General features: G+C 35.9%; 1 protein-coding gene across 3 annotated transcripts; it reads right to left on the bottom strand.

Moving 5' to 3' along the window:
- Positions 1-344: 344 nt before the first annotated feature.
- LOC115975910 (nascent polypeptide-associated complex subunit beta-like) lies at positions 345-21,351 on the bottom strand. Of its 3 annotated transcripts, none has more exons than XM_031096952.1 (6): positions 21,151-21,351; positions 6,234-6,301; positions 5,545-5,693; positions 5,384-5,440; positions 5,015-5,053; positions 345-767 (listed from the first exon to the last, which is right to left on the bottom strand). In XM_031096952.1, exons 1-6 carry the CDS (start codon positions 21,334-21,336, stop codon positions 598-600), a joined length of 669 nt encoding a protein of 222 aa, XP_030952812.1. In that variant the 5' UTR covers positions 21,337-21,351; the 3' UTR covers positions 345-597. The 3 variants fall into 3 exon arrangements, with proteins under 3 accessions (XP_030952812.1, XP_030952813.1, XP_030952811.1); XM_031096953.1 differs by lacking the exon at positions 21,151-21,351 and adding an exon at positions 6,717-6,849; XM_031096951.1 differs by lacking the exons at positions 345-767; positions 5,015-5,053; positions 5,384-5,440; positions 5,545-5,693; positions 6,234-6,301 and adding exons at positions 17,511-17,891; positions 19,427-19,465; positions 19,804-19,860; positions 19,990-20,138; positions 20,657-20,724.
- Positions 21,352-22,060: the final 709 nt, after the last annotated feature.

The raw sequence follows: 22,060 nt of genomic DNA on the forward strand, positions 1-22,060 counted from the left end.
GAGAGAGAGAGAGAGAGAGAGAGGTTACAAGGGAGAAAAAAGAATACAAAATTAACTTTCCTAAGCTACAATGTTATCTACTTATGGATAATCTCTATAGCTCAAAATCCATTTTAACTAATGAATTGTTAATTCATATATGAATCATTTAAAAAAAAAATTTGTTAGGCATGTTTTAGCTCAAATAGTGTTTTGCGTAAGCCATTGTGAACGTGAGGACTAGTGCACCTATATGGTGTCCGTACAAGTGCAATTGTGATACTCTCCGACACAATTTAGTGAACTTCCTAAGCCATGTCTTCAAAAAGCATCAATATGGTAAAAATAAGGTTGGTGGGCTGGTATAATCCAAGGATGAGCCTCGCCATCAATGTATACAATAAAAGGGAATTAGCAATAATGCAGTTTATGGAAGGGCCGCATGACTCAATAAAAACTGCCATTCAAACGATATAATAGGTCTCATCAAGCTACAATTCTTTCACTGGATTCAACACATCAAGAAAAGTGACTATCACAAGAGCTGAAGGCCATAAGGGGAAAGAAATGCCCAGCAAAGTATTAAAATTGATATTGGAAACCATTCAAACAACCAGTCTAAGAAGTATGAGTATGACTATCTTCTGCAGCAGTTTCAAAGGTTTCACCAGCAACAAGCTCCGGGACTTCATCATCGTCTTCTTCTTGCGTTGCTTGTGCACCAGCAGGTGGTTGCTGCTTCTGAAACTGCTCCGCCAGCTTCCTTAGGTTGTCCAAGTTATCTGGCCCTAAAAATTGAAACCCATATATGTCAGTGCAAGATAGTCAATTGGATTGAGATAACAAAACACAACAAATTCATTTCCAGAAAGCCCACAGAATTAGTTTCTGTCAAGACTACTAGAAAAAAAGTAATTTCCAGCTAAATAATGTCCTGCAGCCATATAATCTAATAAAATTAATATAACTCCTTGGGTTAAAATAGCCTCATTTCCCACAATCATTCAAAAAGATCAGCACTGGAGTATTTTTTTTTATTTTATATTACTCTTGCTTAAGCTGTTAATACTCATCATTTGAATCACATATGCATAGATTATTGAATAAAAGAGACATTTCGCAGTTTAAAAACTCCAACAACATGAATATTATATAATTTTCTGTGTGAGCTGTTTGACATCAGCAGACGTAGAGCTACTGAGGTCAACAAAGATGGAAGAGGTACTGGCAATCAATGACACTCAAAGCAATATTTGAACTACTATGCTCGATAGCTATGGAGTCTTCAGGCAGAATTGTTTGGGACCTTCTCAAGCCAAGATTTGGGAGTTGAGGGGGGGGGGGGGGGGAGGGGAATGGGGGCAACACTGTACACACATGAACTTTCAAGGGTCATTTTCTTATCTCATAAAAACATTGTATGTTAAGATAATTCAGAGTCAAAGCAGATGTATATTTCATTTCTTCTCTCTCTCATTCATTAGGGCAAGGGGATTTCTTTCCCTTTTTCAAATGTTACTGGTTTGGGTTGCATGTTGCATGTGCAAAAGTGTGTGTGTTTCTCAGGGGGGCTAGACAAACATTCAAAGAAGAAAGTAATCTGCTAGCTCGGGAAAAAGAGTCAAATAAAAATAGTCATTTGATCAGAGTCAAGTAGGAAAAAAAACATTAAACTTAAATATTTGCTGCTGTATAGCCTTAAGATTTGCATTTCATGTCGAAATGGAACAAATTTAAACGAGGCTATAATTCTACAGAATAAACCTTCAGAACTCAAGCTAGCAGCATTTAGCCTTAAGAGAATACATACATAAATCTTGCATAAAAAGATTAAATCCAGATTTGAGTAGTTTTTTCTGAAGCCAGGATTAAAATCTGACTCAAACCCACATGAACCTGAGCCATTGCCAACATTTGAACACATCCACCAGCAACTTCTTGCAGGATTTTGAAATGAAAACCATAAAATCTCATTGTTTAAAAATCAATAGTCAAAAGCTGAAGATTTTATCATTTGGATTTACCATCTTTGATTTTTAAAATTCAGAAAGAAGACTATGCAATTGGATCTTGGGGATTTTGACTTCACTGGAAATGGATAACAGACAATAAAGTTCCTGTAGATGCCCTGGTTTTTCATGTTTTTCTCTATTGTAATTGTTCCTTTTTGTAGTGGATGTCAATGCCCTGGTTTCATATTTTTCTCTATTGCAATTAGCATCTACTTACCAATTATCATATGTCAAAACTTCCACAACAGGCACTGGGTGCATGTGTAACTTAGTAATTCTTTTTGATAGGTAACAGAGATTTTATTGATAAAAAATTTCAAAGTGTTCACGATGATGGACACTCTGAACTGGAAATGAATACAATAAACTCAAGGAGTAAAGCTAATAGAACGAAGAAAAGCATGAATGGAAATACATTGTGTATAACCCCAAACTCGAGACACAGAAATAGAGTACCAAAGAGGAGATTTTAATAGTTATTGACATTTCTCTTTATCTTCAAATAGTTCCTGCTAAACTAACCACATTAGACACCCCGAAACCATAATCCAAATATTTGACCAATACTTTTTGAACTAATTCCTCCATGCAAAAAGGAGAGAAACAACTGACTTTGGCATCACCCACTGAATCTCGAACACCAAAAAATTTCACTCTATAAAGCATAAGCAAAATGATAGAGTAGCAAAAGATGGTCCACAGATTCCCCTTCACAACGACACAAACAACACCTATTAACGAAGGACCAGCCTCTCTTAACAAGATTATCAATGGTAAGTATCCCATCCCATGCTGCTTCCCATAAAAAGAAAGATACCCTTTTAGGTATGTTTACACACTAGATACTCTCCCAAGGAAAATCATCTGTAAGAGAACCATACAAGAACAAATAATAAGAGCGCACATCAAACACACCAGACCGGGTCAACTTCCAAGTCAGGTTATCATTCCCCTCACCCCTCAACATATTCGAATAAAGAATCTCAAAAAGAGAACATACACCCTCCCAACTCCCAATCATGAAAAGCTCGATGGAATTGTAAATTCCAACTCCTTTCCCCTTCTGATGCAGAAATAACCAAGTTAGAAATCCACTCTTCTTTAGACAAAGAACATGCAAACATATTTGGGAAGAGTTCCTTGAGAGGAGTATGCCCATAACAAGGATCATGCCAAAACCGAATGCGTTGACCCTCCCCTGCATCATACCCTACTGTACAAAGAAGCTCTCTGCACCAGCCCTAATGTTCTTCGACATCCCGCATCCATGAGTCCCTCTCACACCTCTAGTACACTACCCCCTCTAGCCACATCATATTTGGTTACTATAACCTGTCTCCATAACCTGTTACTCTCTTTCCCAAAACGCCATAACCAATTTCCAAGCAAGGCTTGGTTAAACAACCCAATCTTCTGGATCCCCAAACCACCAATTTCCACTGGCTTGCAAACCTTTTTCCAAGCAACTAACGGATATTTAAAAGTTCCTCAGAATTCCCCCACAGGAAATTCCTGAATCCTTTCTAATCTAGTCGTCATAGGTTGAGGGATGGTGAACAAAGATAAAAAATAAGAAGGAAGACTTGAAAGAGTACTTTTTTACAGAGTAAGTTTGCCACCTTTTAGTAAATATAAAGGTTTCCAGAAAGCCTCTTCTCCATTTTTATAATAATAGGATTCCAAATTGATGCATCCTTATAGTGAGCCACAAGAAATAAGTCATAGGCAGGCTACCCACCCTATAACATTGCAAATGAGCCAGGGTATTCAGATTCCCTACCCTACCTCACCTACTAGAACAATCTTACTCTTGCCAACATTAACTTTTGAGCCCATGATAGCTTCAAAGAAGATCAACACCTTCCGAACATATAATTATTATTGTTCCCTAGAAGCATCAGAAAATAATATAGTATCATTAGCAGAAAGGAGATGAGAAATATTCAAGTCCCCTTGCATCTGGGTCCCAACTAGAAAACCACAAAAGAAAACCGCCCTCCTCTGTTCTCTTTAACAACCTACTCAACACCTCCATTACCAAGAGAAATAAGAGTGGTGACAGGGGATCCCCTTGACAGAGACCACGTGAACTACTAAAAATACCCTCTGGAGATCCATTGATAAGAACAAAGAACCTAACTGTAGTAGTACAAGCACTCATCCATCTCCCCCACCTCTCCCCAAAACCCATCCTCTCCATAAGCTAAATTAAGGCATTCCAATTCACATGATCATAAGCCTTCTCAATATCCAACATAACAATCATACCAGGAGTACCACTCCTCACTCTACTATCCAAGCATTCATTGGCAATCAAAACGGAATTAAGGATCTGTCTCCCTCCAACAAAGGAATTCTGAGAGTTAGAAATGAGCAGACCCAGAATACTACTAAGTCTATGTGCCAACACCTTAGCCAAGTTTTATATAGGCTACCCACAAGACGTGGGCAGAAGTCATTAATATTGATAGCATTGGTCTTCTTAGGGATCAAACATTAGTGGCATTAAGAGAAGACACATTGTCTATGAAAATCTACCCAAAAAAAAAAAAATCTATAATATCACCATCCAGCACGCTCCAACATTTTTGAAAGAAAGCCACAGTAAACCCGCATTTTTGAAAGAAAGCCATAGTAAACTCATCAGGCCCAAGAACCTGATCACCCTCTGCCTCCCTAAGAGCCTCAAGAATCTCCTCCTTCTCAAACTCCCCTCAAGAGAAAGCCTCTCAAACTCATCTAAGCAAGCAAACTCTAACCCACTTACAAATCCAAAAATAATAGAAAAATTGGATTGACTAGTCTACAATATACAAACCAATTAGATATTCAAGGCACATTTAAGAAATATTTAACATCAGTTAACTAGTAAAGACAAAAAGCCTTAGGTTAGCAAGCACAAGAAGCAATTTGCTTGTACTAGGGTCTCAAAATACAAGTAGCTGACAAATACTAATATGGAACTATTAGAACAAAAAAATTATGATTTAAATGTGAAAAAAATAAACATAATTGCATCATACCTAGTTGGTTGATGATCCCTGGGAGAATATCTTGCAATTCTGAAACACAAGTTCAAGTCTTAGTTCTTATCCATTGAAGATTATTAAAGAAATAGATGTGCAGCAGTGACAAGTCAGTGGCAAAAGTGCAATGCCCCTTTAAGATCTGATTTAAGGCTTATTATATGACATGAATGAAAATCTGGGAATGCTAAGCATAAAGTTAGAAGACCCTCAGCAATATTACAACATTTAAATGGGCCACATACTATTTCAGCAACTCATGTAGACCACATCTAGAAAGAAATAAAGATACATAAAAAGCTACCGAAAAAAGGCAGACATGCATTCTAGAAAATATCAATGGTTGAGGAAGAGAATGAGAAATACTTTTAGTTTGAGGAGAACCACTAACAACCCAAGTGTTGGCAGCAATGGAAGCTTGAACTGTGATACAAGATAAAAAAAAAAATATTAGTCATTGGTTGCCAAAAAGGAAATCAATTATAAAAACATTGGTGGGATAAGCATATTTAGGTTAGGAGGTTAACCTTTGGGATTAAGAAACTGGATGACTGCATCATCCTTGAAAATGTTAACTTCTTCAATAGCTGGGATAGTGTTCACCCCAATCCTCTTCAATGTACTCTGAAGCCTTTTATCATCAGTGGTCGTGGCTCTGTGAATAGCCTTCTTTTTCCTGAGTACAAAAGCACACAAGGCAGTTGTGCATCAAACTCAAATAAACTTTGACACATTAAACAAAAGTAACAAACAAATACACTACGTAGTTTTTGTGAAAATTAAAAGTATGCATGATTAATCTTTCTGATATCAAATTTTGAACCAGAAGAATGAAGCTTGGAGAATCTCTTCCAAATGTTTATCGAATTAAATCCTACTGGTTTATAATCTAAAAAAAATTTATAGAATGATTTTCATTCCAGACAAAGTTAATGTTTAAATCATATGTTATCATATCCCATTTTTGTGCCAATGAGCTCTGACTCAAATAACACTTCTTTCTCCCATAACAAATAGCTGGTATTGAATCAAATAAAAAGGAAAGAATAAAAAAAAAAAAAAAAAAGATTCCTATTACTGACTAATGTTGTAGTCCACCTATCATTCTATTTGTTTTTACAAAATGAGCAGCTCTTTCTAGTGAAAAATAAACTTTTATGTTTAGTTGATTAAGCTACAAAATGAAAGTATACATATTCTAGAAAGAACGTCACACCTTCTCATGCTTCCTTTTCCACCAGTACGAACGGCCCCAGCCATTTTCATGAGCCTCTCCCTATCCATCTGAGCAGGGAAAAACACTGAATCAATGACAACCCTTTTTCATATAATGTTTTTGGGTCTCAAATATGAATCCTAAGTCCAACAGAATTGTGAATGAAAGTAAATGTAGGATAAGGGGTTTCAAATAAAAGAAGCTTCTTTTCAACCCAATAAATTAAAGAAAAAGAAAATCAACCAAAACCCTAGCACTTTGCAGATACTGCACCCTGTTAGGCTGCTGAGAAAATTTCAAGAGCCTTTCTTTTTTCTTATATACTGGAAAGAAAAAGAGAAATAGCAATACGGGCTAAAATTTCTGTATAAAACGAAACTACTTAACACAGTGAACTGAAGGGGCAAAACAAAGAAATGTCAATAAAAGAATCAAACTAAGACAGAAAACCTAATACAGAAACAACATTAAAAAAAAAAGTACCTTTATTTTGGTAATAAAATATGAAAGGTAGAATATGAAACGAGTAGAAGCAGAAACCGGCGGCAGTAAACAGGCAAGAGAAAGAGAGCTCTGTCGGGTTTGAGAGACGAAGATTTAGATAGGGGATAAATATGCCCTCCTCTACTTGAATGCCTAATTCCTTTTTTACCCTCCCTCCCTCCAATAAACGTAAGGACCTAGACATGGCAAAACGGTACGGTCGGGTCGGGTCGGGTTGGGTTGTGGGTCGGGTCGGGTTGACCCATATTTTTTACATATTTTTTTTTTTAATAAAGAAAATAACATGTATTTGCCATTTAGAAAGTCATGTAACAAATTATTTGATGTAAAATACACTACTTTGAATTCACCACTTATATCAATAATAAACTCAGTTATATTAATATTTACCCAATAATTTTAAAATTATACAAATCCTAACATTGCTATCTAAAACAAAATAATACAAAGATAAGTAAAACAAATGCATAAATTTTATTTCTACACAATATCAACATCACAAAATATAAAATAAAATTACAAATGACTTATTGGATAACTCATTTGATAAAGAATAAAAACATATAAGAAACTTACAATCTTGAAAATTAATTTTATAATCTATTATCAATTGTGGTTGGTACTCTATTTCAATTTGAGATATACATTAAAGTTTGATTGTTTACTTATTTATATATGGTTTCTTTTATGAATATCATATCATTATTAAGCAACACACACTCTAGGAAATATCATAATTTATTTTGAAAGCCGTTTAGTTTGGACATAAATTGTTAAAAAATAGGTTTAAGCATTCATAATTTATGCTAATTTGATAATTTGGTTTCACTATTTTCACACTTATGAATATTTCTCACACATGTCTATAATTTTAAATCTATGTTTTTAACTCTACTGTAACAAGATTATCTTGGCATGTACTTTACTATTTGATATCTAAAATTTTTTACTCATTACAGAATGCTTAATCATTCATCTTTCAATTAATTTACATACAGTTATGTAAATGTTTCAGTTGTTTCCTTAAAGCTCGCAACAAACAATTAAACCAATGTTGTCTTAATTTTATTATTTTTTTTACCAAAAAAAAAGTTTTAAAAAATGGTTCGGGTTGGGTTGACCCGCAAAAAACACGGGTCGGTTCACGAGTCAACCCATTTTTGTTTTGGGTAAAAAAAAAAATTGGGTTTGGGTCATGTATTTTTCAGGTCGAGTCGGGTCAGGTCAGAAAATTATGACCTAACCTAATTCATTTTTGGCCAAAATGCCATTATTCCATATATTTTGGGATTACATTTTGGTAGTAATCAATTTTTTTAATTGTTTTTATTTTTAACCTGTAGTCAAGTTTGCATATGTTATTTTTAATCTCCTTCTCAAAAAAAAAAAAAATGTTATTTTTAATTTACAGTCATTATGGGTCCAAATCTAAGTTTGTTTTAGTTGCTAAGTATATATTTGTCTATTAGAGTTGGAGATTAGTAAATTTGATTTGTATTTGGTTACTAAGAAAGTGTAAGAAAAGTTGTGATTTGGTGGTATGGACCAAATTGATTACAAGTTGAAAATAATAAGAATCAAATTGAATACTATCAAAATGACATATTTGCCTACAATTTTGTAGTTTGTTAAACTTCAGTTTAAATTACTCTTTTGTAGCTTGTTGAACTTTAAATGGGTACAATTTTTTAGCCACTCAAGTTTGGCCACACGTCAAGAGTCTTATAATTTAATGGTATAATCTTTGTGGGGGACTACATGCACCTAAAGGAATTATTAAATGCTCAAAGAAGTCCGGATACTCTTATTTGTTTATATATATATATATATATATATATACACACATACACACACATATTGGCCACACGTAAATAGTCTTGGAATTTAATGGCATAATCTCCTCTTATTTAATAGGAGAATATGGTTCAAATCCCCCTCCCCCACTATTGACATTATACACACACACTATTGACATTATAAACAAAATTTTGGGTGCATAGGATGGTTTTGATTTTTCCTCTGAAGAGCATTCACATCCGGGTTTGCATAATAATTGTTATTTTACCATCTAAAAAGTTACCTTATCTATCATATCATATCACTTTACAATACAACCAACATCCTAAACTCTTTTTTTTTTTTTTCTTTTTTTTTTTACCTCTTCATTTAAATATTCTTTTATTATTATTTATTTACTCTTTCTTTCATCTTTATTTACTCTCTCTCTTTCTTCCTCCTACAAGCAACCACCACCCCCTACAACCAAAATCCCAACCCACCACCCACCGTTGTTGCACCACACAAAACAACCACTGAAACAACCCACCACTGAATCCTTGCCACCAATCCCAACCCAACAACCACCGAAACCCACCACCAATCCCAACCTAGCAACTACCAATCCTAACCTAGAAATCACCAAAACGACCACATCAAAATGACCCGACACCAATCCTAACCCAACAACCACTGAAACCTAGCCATTGATTCAACTCCACCACCGATTAATGCTGCTTGCAATTGACACGCACCTCAAGTTTTCTTGGCATGATGATGACGATGAAGATGACATAGCTCAACTACCAATAAGGTAGCAAGCTCTTGAGAAATTCATACTAATTGAAATCTTTGTCTCTAATGCGGTAGATAGTTTGCTTAATTCTTTCATACCCATATATTGCTGGACGTGAAGAAACTTCTCCCTAGAAAGAAGCCCATGGAGACTTATTCAGTTATTTGATATTGGAAATTAATTATGAATAGAAATTTTAAAAGAAAGTGGTTGGGAATTTGAAGTTAGAGGACATTTGGGAATCTGTAAATGATATATCATTGTTTTTTTTGAGGGCGTATATAAGGGATTTTATATTGAATCCTTATTAAAATTAATTAATTTTGAAATTTATCCTTTTACAAGGACTAAAGTATACTTTTTGAAACAACAAGAGAGACTATCATCTGAGACGATTTTTTAAAATCACTTTTTTTGTCTCACATTAACAAATAATAAGTTGGCCAACCGAACAATGAAAGGCTTAAAAAAAGGGGTCAAAATTGTTTACTGAAGTGGTTGTCTTTGTAAGCAATTGCTTTTTAATTGATTAGAGCTATTTCACACTTGATCTTAGCCAAAAGGCTAAGATCTTAGATCATTCACATCAGCTTGTGCAAAAAATTTATTTTGTCAGAAGAACCAATTTTTTCCGTCATACATCTCACTTTTTAAAACATCTCACATTAGATTATCTATTTTATATTAAATTTCATTAAAATATTAATTTTTAATGATTTTTTTTTTATTTTTTTTATCTTTCTTTGTATACAATAAGCAATATTTACCCTCTTCATTCATCATTAGAATACATAAAAAAGAATAAAAAGTTAAATGCAAAATAAATAGTGCCAGTATAAATCTACACTATTATTGTAGTAATCATGTATTTTTACAAAATTTTGCATTGAATGGTATGGATGAATTTTGAACTTGGTTGACTAAAAAAGTGATTCATATTCTGTGATCTTGAGAATTTGATCAAGGTTGAAAATGTAAAAACTCTAATTCCTAAGTGATGTGGTTGGTTCACCCTTCAATTCGTTACACCATGAATTAACTAAGATTAAAAAGCTTGTGTGTACAACTCCTAGAATTTTGAGGATGCAAAATCTTGTGAATTCGAGCATGGCAGGTTTGGTGTGTGCAAGAGAGAGTGAGAGAGATTACAAGGGAGAAAAAAAAAAAAATTTAACTTGCCTAAGCTACAATGTTATCTACTTTATGGATAATCTCTATATCTAAAAATCCATTTTAATTAATGAATTGTTAATTCGTATATGAATCATTTAAAAAAAAAAGTTTGTTAGGCATGTTTTAGCTTAAATAATGTTTTGCGTAAGCCATTGTAAGGACTAGGGGTCTGGCTCTCCTCCAGTCTATAAGTCCCTCGTTCTCTCCCATTTTAAAACTAATGAATGACACATGACAAGTAAACTATCCAAAGGTTACAAAAAAAAACACTACCCCAGAAAATGTTCTCACCATAAGCCTAGTAGAGTGCTTCTTCCTTTTGGAAATAAGAGAGTCTGTTAAATAAAGTTAAGGGGGAGCTCGAATAGATTGAGGAATAGGAGCCAAATTACAATCCAAAAGCAAAGCCTCTAAGCAAGAGGAGGCTGAGAAAAAATAATAAAAGGTTCTACTTGAGAACAACCATATTTAGCAAGAAAATCTACTGCTCTATTAGCCTCTCTAAAGCAATGCCCGATTTTCACCTAATGGAAAGTTTGAAGAATGGCCATGCAGTCAACCACAAGAGGCTAGGTTAGTCTATTTGTAGAATTTGAATTAGAAACAAGTGATATTATATCTGCTGCATCCACATTGACAATGAGCTTTTCAATCCTAAGAGATTTTGTCATAAGTAGCCCATCTCTTAAAACCCAGAGCTCTGCCAGAAGGATGGAAAAGTCCCAATTGCATGAGAAAAGGCTCGAACCCAATTTCCATTGGAATTACGAATGAGCCCACCACCTGCAGCATAGGCGGAGTTGGGAGAGACCGAATCATTTGTATTCAACTTACTACAACTCAAGGAAGGTTTTTCCCAACAAATGTAGTATGTACAACAGGAGCGAAGGGGGGATTTGCCTGAGATTAGATATTGAAATTCAACAATCTTAAGAACACAATCCTTGGACATATTGGAGTTAGGAGGTTTTGCTTGGAATGTAGCCAAATTTTGGTTGAGCTAGAGATCTCAAAGGTTGAAGAGAAATAAGGTGCACCAAGGAATATTATGGTGGAGGGAGGAAAGGTTGGAGGTAGCATTTATATGGAGCCAGTTATGAATAAGCAAGAGCAAGGTAGATTTGAGATTGTGAGGAATACTGAGCTCTTCCTGAAAGGAAGCTGAGTAATGGCAATCTCGAAGGAGATAGATGATGGACTCATCATGGAGACAGCAAATGGAGTAAGAGCCATTAATGTTTAAACCTCTAGAACTCAAGATATCTCGCACAGGGATATTGTTGAGGAGCAGAGCCAAAGAAAAAATTGGATTCTCTAAGTAGTCTTAGCTTTCTAAACCCAGTTAGCATAAAATGATGGTGGATTTTGTGGGCATAATCCTTTTGCCAAGCGGTAGGCAGCTTTGAGAGTAAAGTTTCCATCCTTGGAAGGACCCCAAGCCTAAGAGTCATCACAATAAGATGAAAGATTGAGAGGGGTGGCTTGAAGGTTGTCAGTAATGGATCTACGTAAGTCAAAAGAGAGGGAGCTCCAATCCCATTTCTTATTCTCATCTAGAACTTGATTAACAAGAGAAGAGTCTTCATTGATGTTAAGAGATCTAGAGATATAAGAAATAATGGTGCCTAGAGATGTCCATTTGTGATGCCAAAAAAGGGTGTTACTGCCAGAATTCACCCCTTTTCTAAGGTCAAAGTCAAGAATAGGCTTAGCCATTTTACAAGTAGCCCAAGTTCTTGATCCTGGTCTCCTAAAAGACCAATGAGAATAGGAGTTATGAGAGGTGAGATATTTGGCCTTTAGAACACAAACCCAAAGAGAATCGGGTTTTGCAATGATTCTCCTATTTAGCTTGGCAAGAAGTTAGTAAAATAAAGACCAAGAACTCCAATATTTCTTGGAAGAGTTACCTTATCCCAACTCACTAAATGAAGCTTCCTTTTCTTAGCTGCAGAACCCCAGAGGAAGTTTCAATTAGTACAATCAATCTCTTTACATATTCTGCTTGGAATGAAGGCTCTTTGCACAACATAATCAGGAATAGGGCTTGACGTTAATTGAATAAGGACCCTTTTACTTGCAAGGGACAGTAGGTTAGCTTGCCAGCTAGCCAACTTGTCTTGGACTTTGCGAAGAATGAAGTCAAAATCTCTCTAACTACGATCAGAGAATTTAAGAGGAAATCCCAAATATTTGTCGAACTTCTTGGTTTCAAGCATATCAAGATTAGAGTAGACAGCAAATTGACATGACTCGGGTATTTTTAGAGAATAGAATGAGTGACTTCCCTTTAATAACTTTTTGTCCCTAGATGTGACAAAACTTAGTAAATACTTCATTAATAACATCAGCATTGGAAAGGGTGGCATGAGCAAATAGAGTGAGATCATCGACAAAGAAGAGATGAAAGAAGGCAAGTCCCAATTGAGAGGCTTTGATTGGTTTCCAAAAGCCAAAAGACAACTGACCTTGAATGAGCAAACCCAAATATTCAAGGCAGAGAATAAACAAATAAGGGGAAAAAGGGGTCCCCTTGTCTAAGGCCGTGGAAAAACTTGAAAGGGGCAAGTTTCTCACCATTAAAAAGGATGGAGACAAAAGTGGAGGAAACACAGCTCATAATCAAGGAGATGAGCTTTGAGGGGAAGCTGAAGTAAATGAGAACCATTCTAATGAAGCTCCATTCCAATCTATCAAAAGCCTACATGTAAACCATCCTCTTCGGGGGCTTTATAAGGCTTGAAGGAGAAGAGAGTAGAGTGGATTTCTTGGGGCATAACTTCATACCAAAGAAAGGAGGAATCCTCACTAGAAGGAGATTTTGCCCAATCAACATCAAATTTAGAGTGGGAGATGGAGGCGAGGTGTTGGGATTGGTATAAGTCCTTGAATCCGTTAAGGATAAGGTCCATAATTTGCTGCTCTGAGTTTAACCATTCCCTAAGATGGTTTTGCAAGCAAAAAATTTTGTTTTGCTCCCTTCTTGTAATCGTCTTAACATGAAAAGAGGCTGTGTTTCTGTTTCCATGAATTTGCTAGTTTAGCCGGGATTTTAGGGACCAAAAATCTTCCTCTTGGTTAAGAATAGTAACATATTCCAAGGATAGCTCTTGCACAAAGGAGATAAGAAAAGACGAATGCCCAGTAGCTAAAGCTTTTTGGAGGCAATGTAATATTGTAAGGACATTTCTTTTCCAGGAAAAACGGTTGCCAGAAGTTTATTTATTCTAGGTGGTCGCCAGAGCATTGAAGGAGATAATGCCTTGGTCGAGATTATTGGGGGGAGCCGAAGCTTTCTCTACAACTGTAGGAAAACCAAGGTGATGAAGCCACATTTTTTCAAAGCGAAAAGGCCTCTCAAGTTTGATTGACATAGAGCTGTCCAAGCTGAAGAGGAGAGGGCAATGATCTGAACTAACCCTGGGGAGATGAGTAACATGGGCCTTTAGGAAGGCAAGGCACTATCTTGGATTAGCCTAACGACAATCAAATTCTCAACTGAATGAGGCCTGAAATACCGTTACAATTAGTCCAAGTGAACTTAGGACCTAAGAAACCCTAATCTATCATGTTGCAGGATTTCACACAATCACTTTAGGCTGTGGTTCTTCTTAAATCAACATGGTTTTCCTCAGATTTTTCTGAGTTTGTGAGCACACAATTGAAGTCACCAACTATTGACCATAGTAAGGAGTGAAGGCTAGAGACTGTGTAGAGATTTTCCCAAAGAGCTTTCATTTCTTCAAACTTAGGACTAGCATAAATGGAGGAAAGCAACCAAGAAAAATTTAAATTATGTAACTTAACAATGGCTTGAATTTCCTACTTTGTGGCTGAGAGGACTTCCAGATCAACTATGTCTTTACGCCAACAAAGCTAGATACCACTAGCATAACCAATGTCATTAGTGGTATGAATGTCATCAAAAGAAAGATGACGAAGAATGTCTCCAGCTCTATTGCCCAAAATGCGAGTTTCAGTGATCACCACAATTCCAAGAGAATGAAAAGATGTCAAGTCACAAATCATATTTCTAAAGGAAGGCTTCATTGCCCTTCTACAGTTTCAAACAAGAATATTCATTTTTGGATAGATAAGAGGGATAAAGGACTCATAGGTTTGGGAAAAAATCCTTGTGGGTCATTGATATCCCTTGGGCAAGAGTTATTGCATGCTCTAGAAGATTCTTCTAGGATTGGATTTAGACTGGGACCAATTGTAATTCCAGCTAATCCAGCAATATTTCTAAGAGGTTTTGAGGCAAAGGATTGCTTAAGCTGCTCAATGGCTCCTGTCCAGGGGAAGTAGGAGAAGGTAATCGAGGGGAAACCTCCACCATGGGTTCGGAGTGTGGTGTCAAGCTGGGTTTGAGAGAGGAAGGTTGTCGCCCCTAATACTCTTTTTCGTCACTAGAAAGATGAAATTCCATGCTTTCTGAAGCTCCTTGTCTGTTTCCCTAAATATGGTAAGGGGATTCTTCCTTATTGTGTATATCATCTCCTCTCCTAGAATCACGGCTTTGTTCTTGTGCCAAATTACCCATGACATGGTGAGAAGATGATGAGGCTAAGGGAAAGTTAGAAGAGAGAGAAAGGTTTCCTTTAGCTTTGAATGAGAAAGATGGAGGGAGGTTGGGGGGGGGTGGCGAATTTGAATGACTGGTAGGAGAGGGTTTAAGGACAGAAGGTGAGAGTCTTGGATCAAGTCTATAGCCTTTTGCTAGGGTGGACTTTGGTGGTTTAGTGGGCTTAAATGGATTTTAAAGCCGAAGAGGGAGGGTTAGGTTGTGGTAAGCAGGGTAAACTAACTTACGTTTACCACAGCCACTGTTTAACTTTGGATTAATAGGATCTTTTCTTGGGTGGGACTCTTATCAGAGAAGCCAGGTGGTTGACCAGTGTTTTTGATAGTTTGGGAGCTTTTTCTAGCCTTAGACTTTTTCCTAGACACAATAAGCCAAGGATCAAAAGGGTCTTGATTATCAGAGCTGGAGCTATTCTCAGATTTAAGGGGAGGGTTGGAAGGTTGTCACTATCTGGTTGGGATGAGTTTTTTGGAGGAGGAGTTGGTTTAGAAAATTTTTTTTTGGGGGGGGGGGGGGGGGGTGAAGAAGGCTTAGAGAACTGTCTGCCTAAATTTCCCAATGAGGACATTATATATATATAATGTATATTTGGCACTACAAGTACCATAACAATTGTGGTCCTTCACTCAATGCATTCTCTATGAAGGTGTATTGCCTGGCTAGATAGGTGTGACCTATGACAAGTGCTAGTGGTACAAACTTTGTCGATGTTTGCAATTGTTAGAAAGGATACAACTCCTCACAAGGTTAGAGCATCCACAGCAGTGGAGCTAAATTGCTAAAAATTTAGCTCCACCAAAAGTTACTTTATCTATTTTACCTACACACATACTACAGCAGTGGATCTATTTTAGCTTTCAGCATAATAAAATTATATAAATATCACAATAAAATATTATAACTACTACAATAAAATAATATATTCTACTACCAAAAAAATATTACACCACCAACCTCAACCACCTCTACCATCAACCACAGACAACCACCACCACCACCACCACCACCACTACCGGCAGTCCACAGCATTAAAAAAAAAAAAAAAAAAAAAACCTTAACGAGCACAAGCCCACTGCCACAAACACAAACACACCCACAACAGATCAGAAAACATAAACACAAACCCACATCGGCGCTGGGCCTTGCAAAGAGAGGGTGGAGCTCGGTCGGCGCTGGGCAGTGAGGAGTGGTCGGCGCTGGGCAGTGAGGAGTGGTCGGCGCTGGGTTGGGCTTTGATCAGCGATCGGCGTTGGGCAGCGAGGAGTGGTCAGCGCTGGGCTGGGCTTCGATCAGCGATCGATGTTGAGGAGTGGTCGACGTTGGGCTGGGCTTCGATCGGCGATCGGCGCTGGGCAGCGAGGAGTGGTCGGCGCTGGGATGAACTTCGATCGGCGATCGGCGCTGGGCAGTGAGGAGTGGTCGGCGTTGGGCTTTGGAGCAACGGACTGAGGTCGGTTTGATTAAAATGGAGGACTGGAAGAGGAAGAAAGAGGAAGAAAGAAGAGACACCGGAGAGAGAGAAAGAAAAAGAAAAAGGAAAAAATAATTTTTTAATAAAAGAGGAGAGAGAAATTTAATAAAATAATATTTTTTCTTTTAGATGTTATAAACAGTGCACATCTATTTATAGATGTGCACTGTAGCAATGGAGCTAAATTTTTTAGATTTAGCTCCACTGCTGCAGCAAGGTTTTTGGGTTTGAGGAGCTAAATTTTAGCATTATAGCATTATAGCTCCACTGCTGCAAATGCTCTTATGAGCTTATCAATCACAAGATTGTGACCTTGCACGGAGTGATGGGTTTGTGTTTATAAATGATACACAAGGACTGAACGATTGATTATCAAGCCATTCTAATTCTCCATTTCTAGGACAACATTCCTAGATTTGATTTCCATCCACACAAGACTACCTTCCACAGTCCTCACAATGGGACCAAAACTTTTCTGTTCCCATGCTTGTGTTTTTGCAGCTGGATATATGCAAAATTCCACGATTTTTCCAGCCAAAAGAACTAGTTAGTTTTATGGTGTTTCACTACTACGATTTTTCTCATGCTTGTTGACTACTTCATATCACAATGAATGTAATTGTTGATTTAAATGAATAAAGAATAAAAAAAAAAATTTTAAATGAAGTGGTAAGATAATAAAACCTTTGATGTTAAGTGTATTATAAAGTAGGTTGTTAAAATGAATAAGAAACTTTTTGAAATGTTAAATGCTATATTTTATAGCATTCTTGATGAGAATGCTCTTATATAGTGTCATGCGAAGTCCATACAGGCGCAATTGTGATACTTTCCAACACAATTTAGTGTTATACATTAAAACTTCCGAAGCCATGTCTTCAAAAAGAATCAATATGGTAAAAAAAGGTTGGCGGGTTGGTATAATCTCTGATGATACTCGCCCATCAATGTATACAATAAAAGAAACAGAAAGAGCAATAATGCAGTGTATGGAAGGGCCGCATGACTCGATAAAACTGCCATTCAAATGATATAATAGGTCTCATACAAGCTACAATTCTTTCACTAGATTCAACAACACATATCAAGAAAAGTGACTATCACAAGAGCAGAAGGCCATAAAGGGAAAGAAATGCCCAGCAAAGTATTAAAATTGATATAGGAAACCATTCATACAACCAGTCTAAGAAGTATGAGTATGACCATCTTCTGCAGCAGTTTCAAATGTTTCACCAGCAACAAGCTCTGGGACTTCATCATCGTCTTCTTCTTGTGTTGCTTGTGCACCAGCAGGTGGTTGCTGCTTCTGAAACTGCTCCGCAAGCTTCCTTAGGTTGTCCAAGTTATCTGGCCCTAAAAATTGAAACCCATATATGTCAGTGTAGGTTAGTCAACTGGATTGAGATAACAAAACATAATAAATTCTTTTCCAGAAAGTCCATAGAATTAGTTTTTGTCAAGACTACTAGAAAAGAGTAATTTCCAGCTAAATAATGTCCTGCAGCCATATAATCTAATAAAATTAATATAACTCCTTGGGTTAAAATAGCCTCTTTAACATTGTCAATCAATCAAAGATCAGCACTGGAATATTTATTTTATATTACTCTCACTTAAGCTGTTAATACTCTTCATTTGAATCACATAAGCATAGATTATTGAATAAAAGAGACATTTCCCATTTAAAAACTCCAACAACATGAATATGATATAAACTTTCCAAGGGTCATTTTCTTGGCAAATAAAAACTTTGTATGTTAAGATAATTCACAATCAAAGGTATATATAAAATATTTCGCCCAAGGAAAAATGCAAATCAATAATTAGGCCAACCAGATGTATATTTCATTTCCTCTCTCTCTCATTCATTAGGGCGAGGGCATTTCTTTCCCTTTTTCAAATGCATGTTGCGCACGTGCAAGTGTGTGTTTCTCAGGGGGGCTAGACAAACATAAAAAGAAGAAAGTAATCTGCTAGCTCAGGATAATGAGTCAAATAAAAATAAAGTCATTTGATCAGAGTCAAGTAGGGAAAAAAAGACATCACTTAAATATTTTCCATTGTACAGCCTTAAGATTTGCATTTGATGTAGCATTCAAACAAGGAGATCAGAAATGGACCAAATTTAAAGGGGGCTATAATTCTACAGAATAAACCTAACTCTTTCATAAAAAGGTGAAATCCAGATTTGAGTAGTTTTTTTCAGAAGCCGGGATTAAAACCTGACTCAAACCCACATGAAACCAAGCCATTGCCAACATTTGAACACATCCTCCAGCAACTTCTTGTAGGATTTTGCAATGAAAAACATAAAATCTCATTGTTTAAGAATTGAGAGTCAAAAGCTGAAGATTTTATCATTTGGATTCACCATCTTTGATTTTTTAAATTCAGAAAGAAGACTAGGAAATTGAATCTTGGGGATTTTGATTTCACTGGAAATGGATAACAGACAATAAAGTTCCTGTAGTGGAAAACCTGGCTTTTCATGCTTTTCTCTATTGCAATTGTTCCTTCTTGTAGTGGATGTCAATGCTCTGGTTTCATAATTTTCTTTATTGCAACTAGCATATAATTACCAAATTATCATGTCAAAACTTCGACGACAGGCAATGGGTGCATGCATAACTTACTAATCCAAGAAAAAGGGAAAAATTGGATTGACTAGTCTACTATGTACAAATCAATTAGATATTCAAGGCACATTTAAGAAACATTTAATGTCAGTTAACTAGAAAGACAAAAGGCCTCAGGTTAGCAAGCCAAAGAAGCAATTTGTTTGTACTGTGGTCCCAAATTTCAGGAAGCTGACAAATGCTAATATGGAACTATTAGAACCAAAAAATTATGATTTAAATGTAAGGAAAATAAATATAATGGCATCATACCTAGTTGGTTGATGATCCCTGGGAGAATATCTTGCAATTCTGAAAAACAAGTTCAAGTCTTAGTTCTTTTCCGCTGAAAATTATTAAAGAAATAGATGTGATGCAGCAAAAAATCCGTGGCAAAAATTCAATGCCCCTTTAAAAGATCTGATTTAAAGCTTATTATATGACATGAATGAAAATCTGGGAATGCTAAGCATAAAGTTAGAAGACCCTCAGCAATATATCAACATTTAAATGGGCCACCTACTATTTCAGCAACTAATGTAGACCACATCTTGAAAGACATAAAAATACAGAAAAAAAGCCACCAAAAAATAAATGCAGACAAGCATTCTAGCAAATTTAAATGGTAGAAGAAGAGAATGAGAAAATACTTTTCGTTTGAGGAGAACCACTAACAACCCAAGTGTTGGCAGCAATAGAAGCTTGAACTGGGATACAAGATAAAAAAAATTTATTAGTCATTGGTTGCCAAATAGGAAATCAATTTCAAAAACATTATTGGGATAAAAAGCTTAGGCTACACAATCCCAAAGGCATATTTAGGTTAGGAGGTTAACCTTTGGGATTAAGAAACTGGATGACTGCATCATCCTTGAAAATGTTAACTTCTTCAATAGCTGGGATAGTGTTCACACCAATCCTCTTCAACGTACTCTGAAGCCTTTTATCATCAGTGGTCGTTGCTCTGTGAATAGCCTTCTTTTTTCTGAGCACAAAAGCACACAAGACAGTTACGTGTCAAACTCAAATAAACTTTGACACATTAAACAAAAGCAACAAACAAATACACTATGTAGTTTTTGTGAAAATTAAAAGTACACATGATTTAATCTTTCTGATATCAAATTTTGAATCAGAAGAATGAAGCTTGGAGAATCTCTTCCAAATGTTTATCGAATTAAATCCTACTGGTTTATAACTAAAAAAATTTATAGAATAATTTTCATTCCAGACAAAGTTAACGTTTAAATCATATATAATCATATCCCACATTTGTCTGACTCAAATAACACTTCCTTCTCCCATAACAAATAGCTGGTATTGATTCAAATAAAAAGTAAAGAATAAAAAAATGGTTCCTATTACTGAACAATGTTGTGGTCCACCTATCATTCTATTTGTTTTTACAAAATGATCAGTTCTTTCTAGTGAAAAATAAACTTTTATGTTTAGTTGATTAAGCTACAAAATGAAAGTATACATATTCTAGAAAGAATGTCACACCTTCTCATGCTTCCTTTTCCACCAGTACGAACGGCACCAGCCATTTTCATGAGCCTCTCCCTGTCCATCTGAGCAGGGAAAAACACTGAATCAATGACAACCCTTATTCATATAATGCTTTTGGGTCCCAAATCTGAATCCAAGTCCAACAAAATTGTGAATGAAAGTAATTGGGGGATAAGGGTTTTCAAATAAAAGAAGCTTCTTTTCAACCCAATAGATTAAAGAAAAAGAAAATTAACCAAAACCCTAGCACTTTGCAGATACTGTACCCTGTTAGGCTGCTGAGAAAATTTCAAGAGCCTTTCTTTTTTCTTATTTACTGGAAAGAAAAAGAGAAATAGCAAAATGGGCTAAAATTTCTGCATAAAACGAAAATACTTAACACAGTGAACTGAAGAGGCAAAACAAAGAAATGTCAATAAAAGAATCAAACTAGGACAGAAAACCTAATACAGAGACAACATTAAAAAAAAAAAAAAAAAAAAGAGTACCTTTGTTTTGGTAATAAAATATGCAAGGCAGAATATGAAACGAGTAGAAGCAAAAGCCGCCGCGGCAGTACGCAGGCAAGAGAAAGAGAGCTCTCTCGGTTTGACAGGCGAAGTTAGGGGATAAATATGCCCTCTTCTACTCGAATGCCTAATTCCTTTTTTACCCTTCTTTCCTCCAAGAAACATTAGCTGAACGCCCTTTCCAAATAACTGAGTATTCACGTCAGCTCTTCTAAAAGATTCCCCCTATTTTTTTTTTTTTTTTTTTAAACTTACTTTTTTTATTTTATACTATCATCTTTATAAAATACCCACATCAGTTCATCTATTCTATCATCTCTTTTATTTAAACTACGATGCACGGGATAGTTAAACAAAATTTATATACATTCACTTTTATTGGTACAATCATTTGAAAATAATTCTAACTAATACACTTAAAAGAGTTAGTAATTTATAGTACTTACCCCCCACTATTAGTATACAGACACCAAGTGCGATCATCGTAACCCTTTGAAAGAACCTTCCCCAATTGGACCCTATCAAAAAAAAAAAAAAAACACCCAATTAACAAAATTGATCCAAAATGGTCTAAAAAGCATACAAAATCAATTCAAAAAACAAAAATATGAGACAAAGTAATTACTTTCCGCTGTCAATGAAATCGTCTTTTGTATTGCTTTTCCAAAGTGCAACACTTATCTCTCTAAGGCCTTCAATTAACGAAAACACAAACTTCTCTTGGAATACTGGAGTATTATGACCATTTATACACATATACACAAAAAACAAAATCAGCATAACTCACTATAACTCTATAGAAGCCTAAAAAATATAAAGAGAAATTAAAGGGGTTGAATTTGATATTTACGTTTGGAGAGAGAGAGTTTGCAGAAACTATGGCTTTATA

This window comes from Quercus lobata, chromosome 2, assembly GCF_001633185.2.
Source record: "Quercus lobata isolate SW786 chromosome 2, ValleyOak3.0 Primary Assembly, whole genome shotgun sequence".
NCBI classification, from domain to species: Eukaryota; Viridiplantae; Streptophyta; class Magnoliopsida; order Fagales; family Fagaceae; genus Quercus; species Quercus lobata.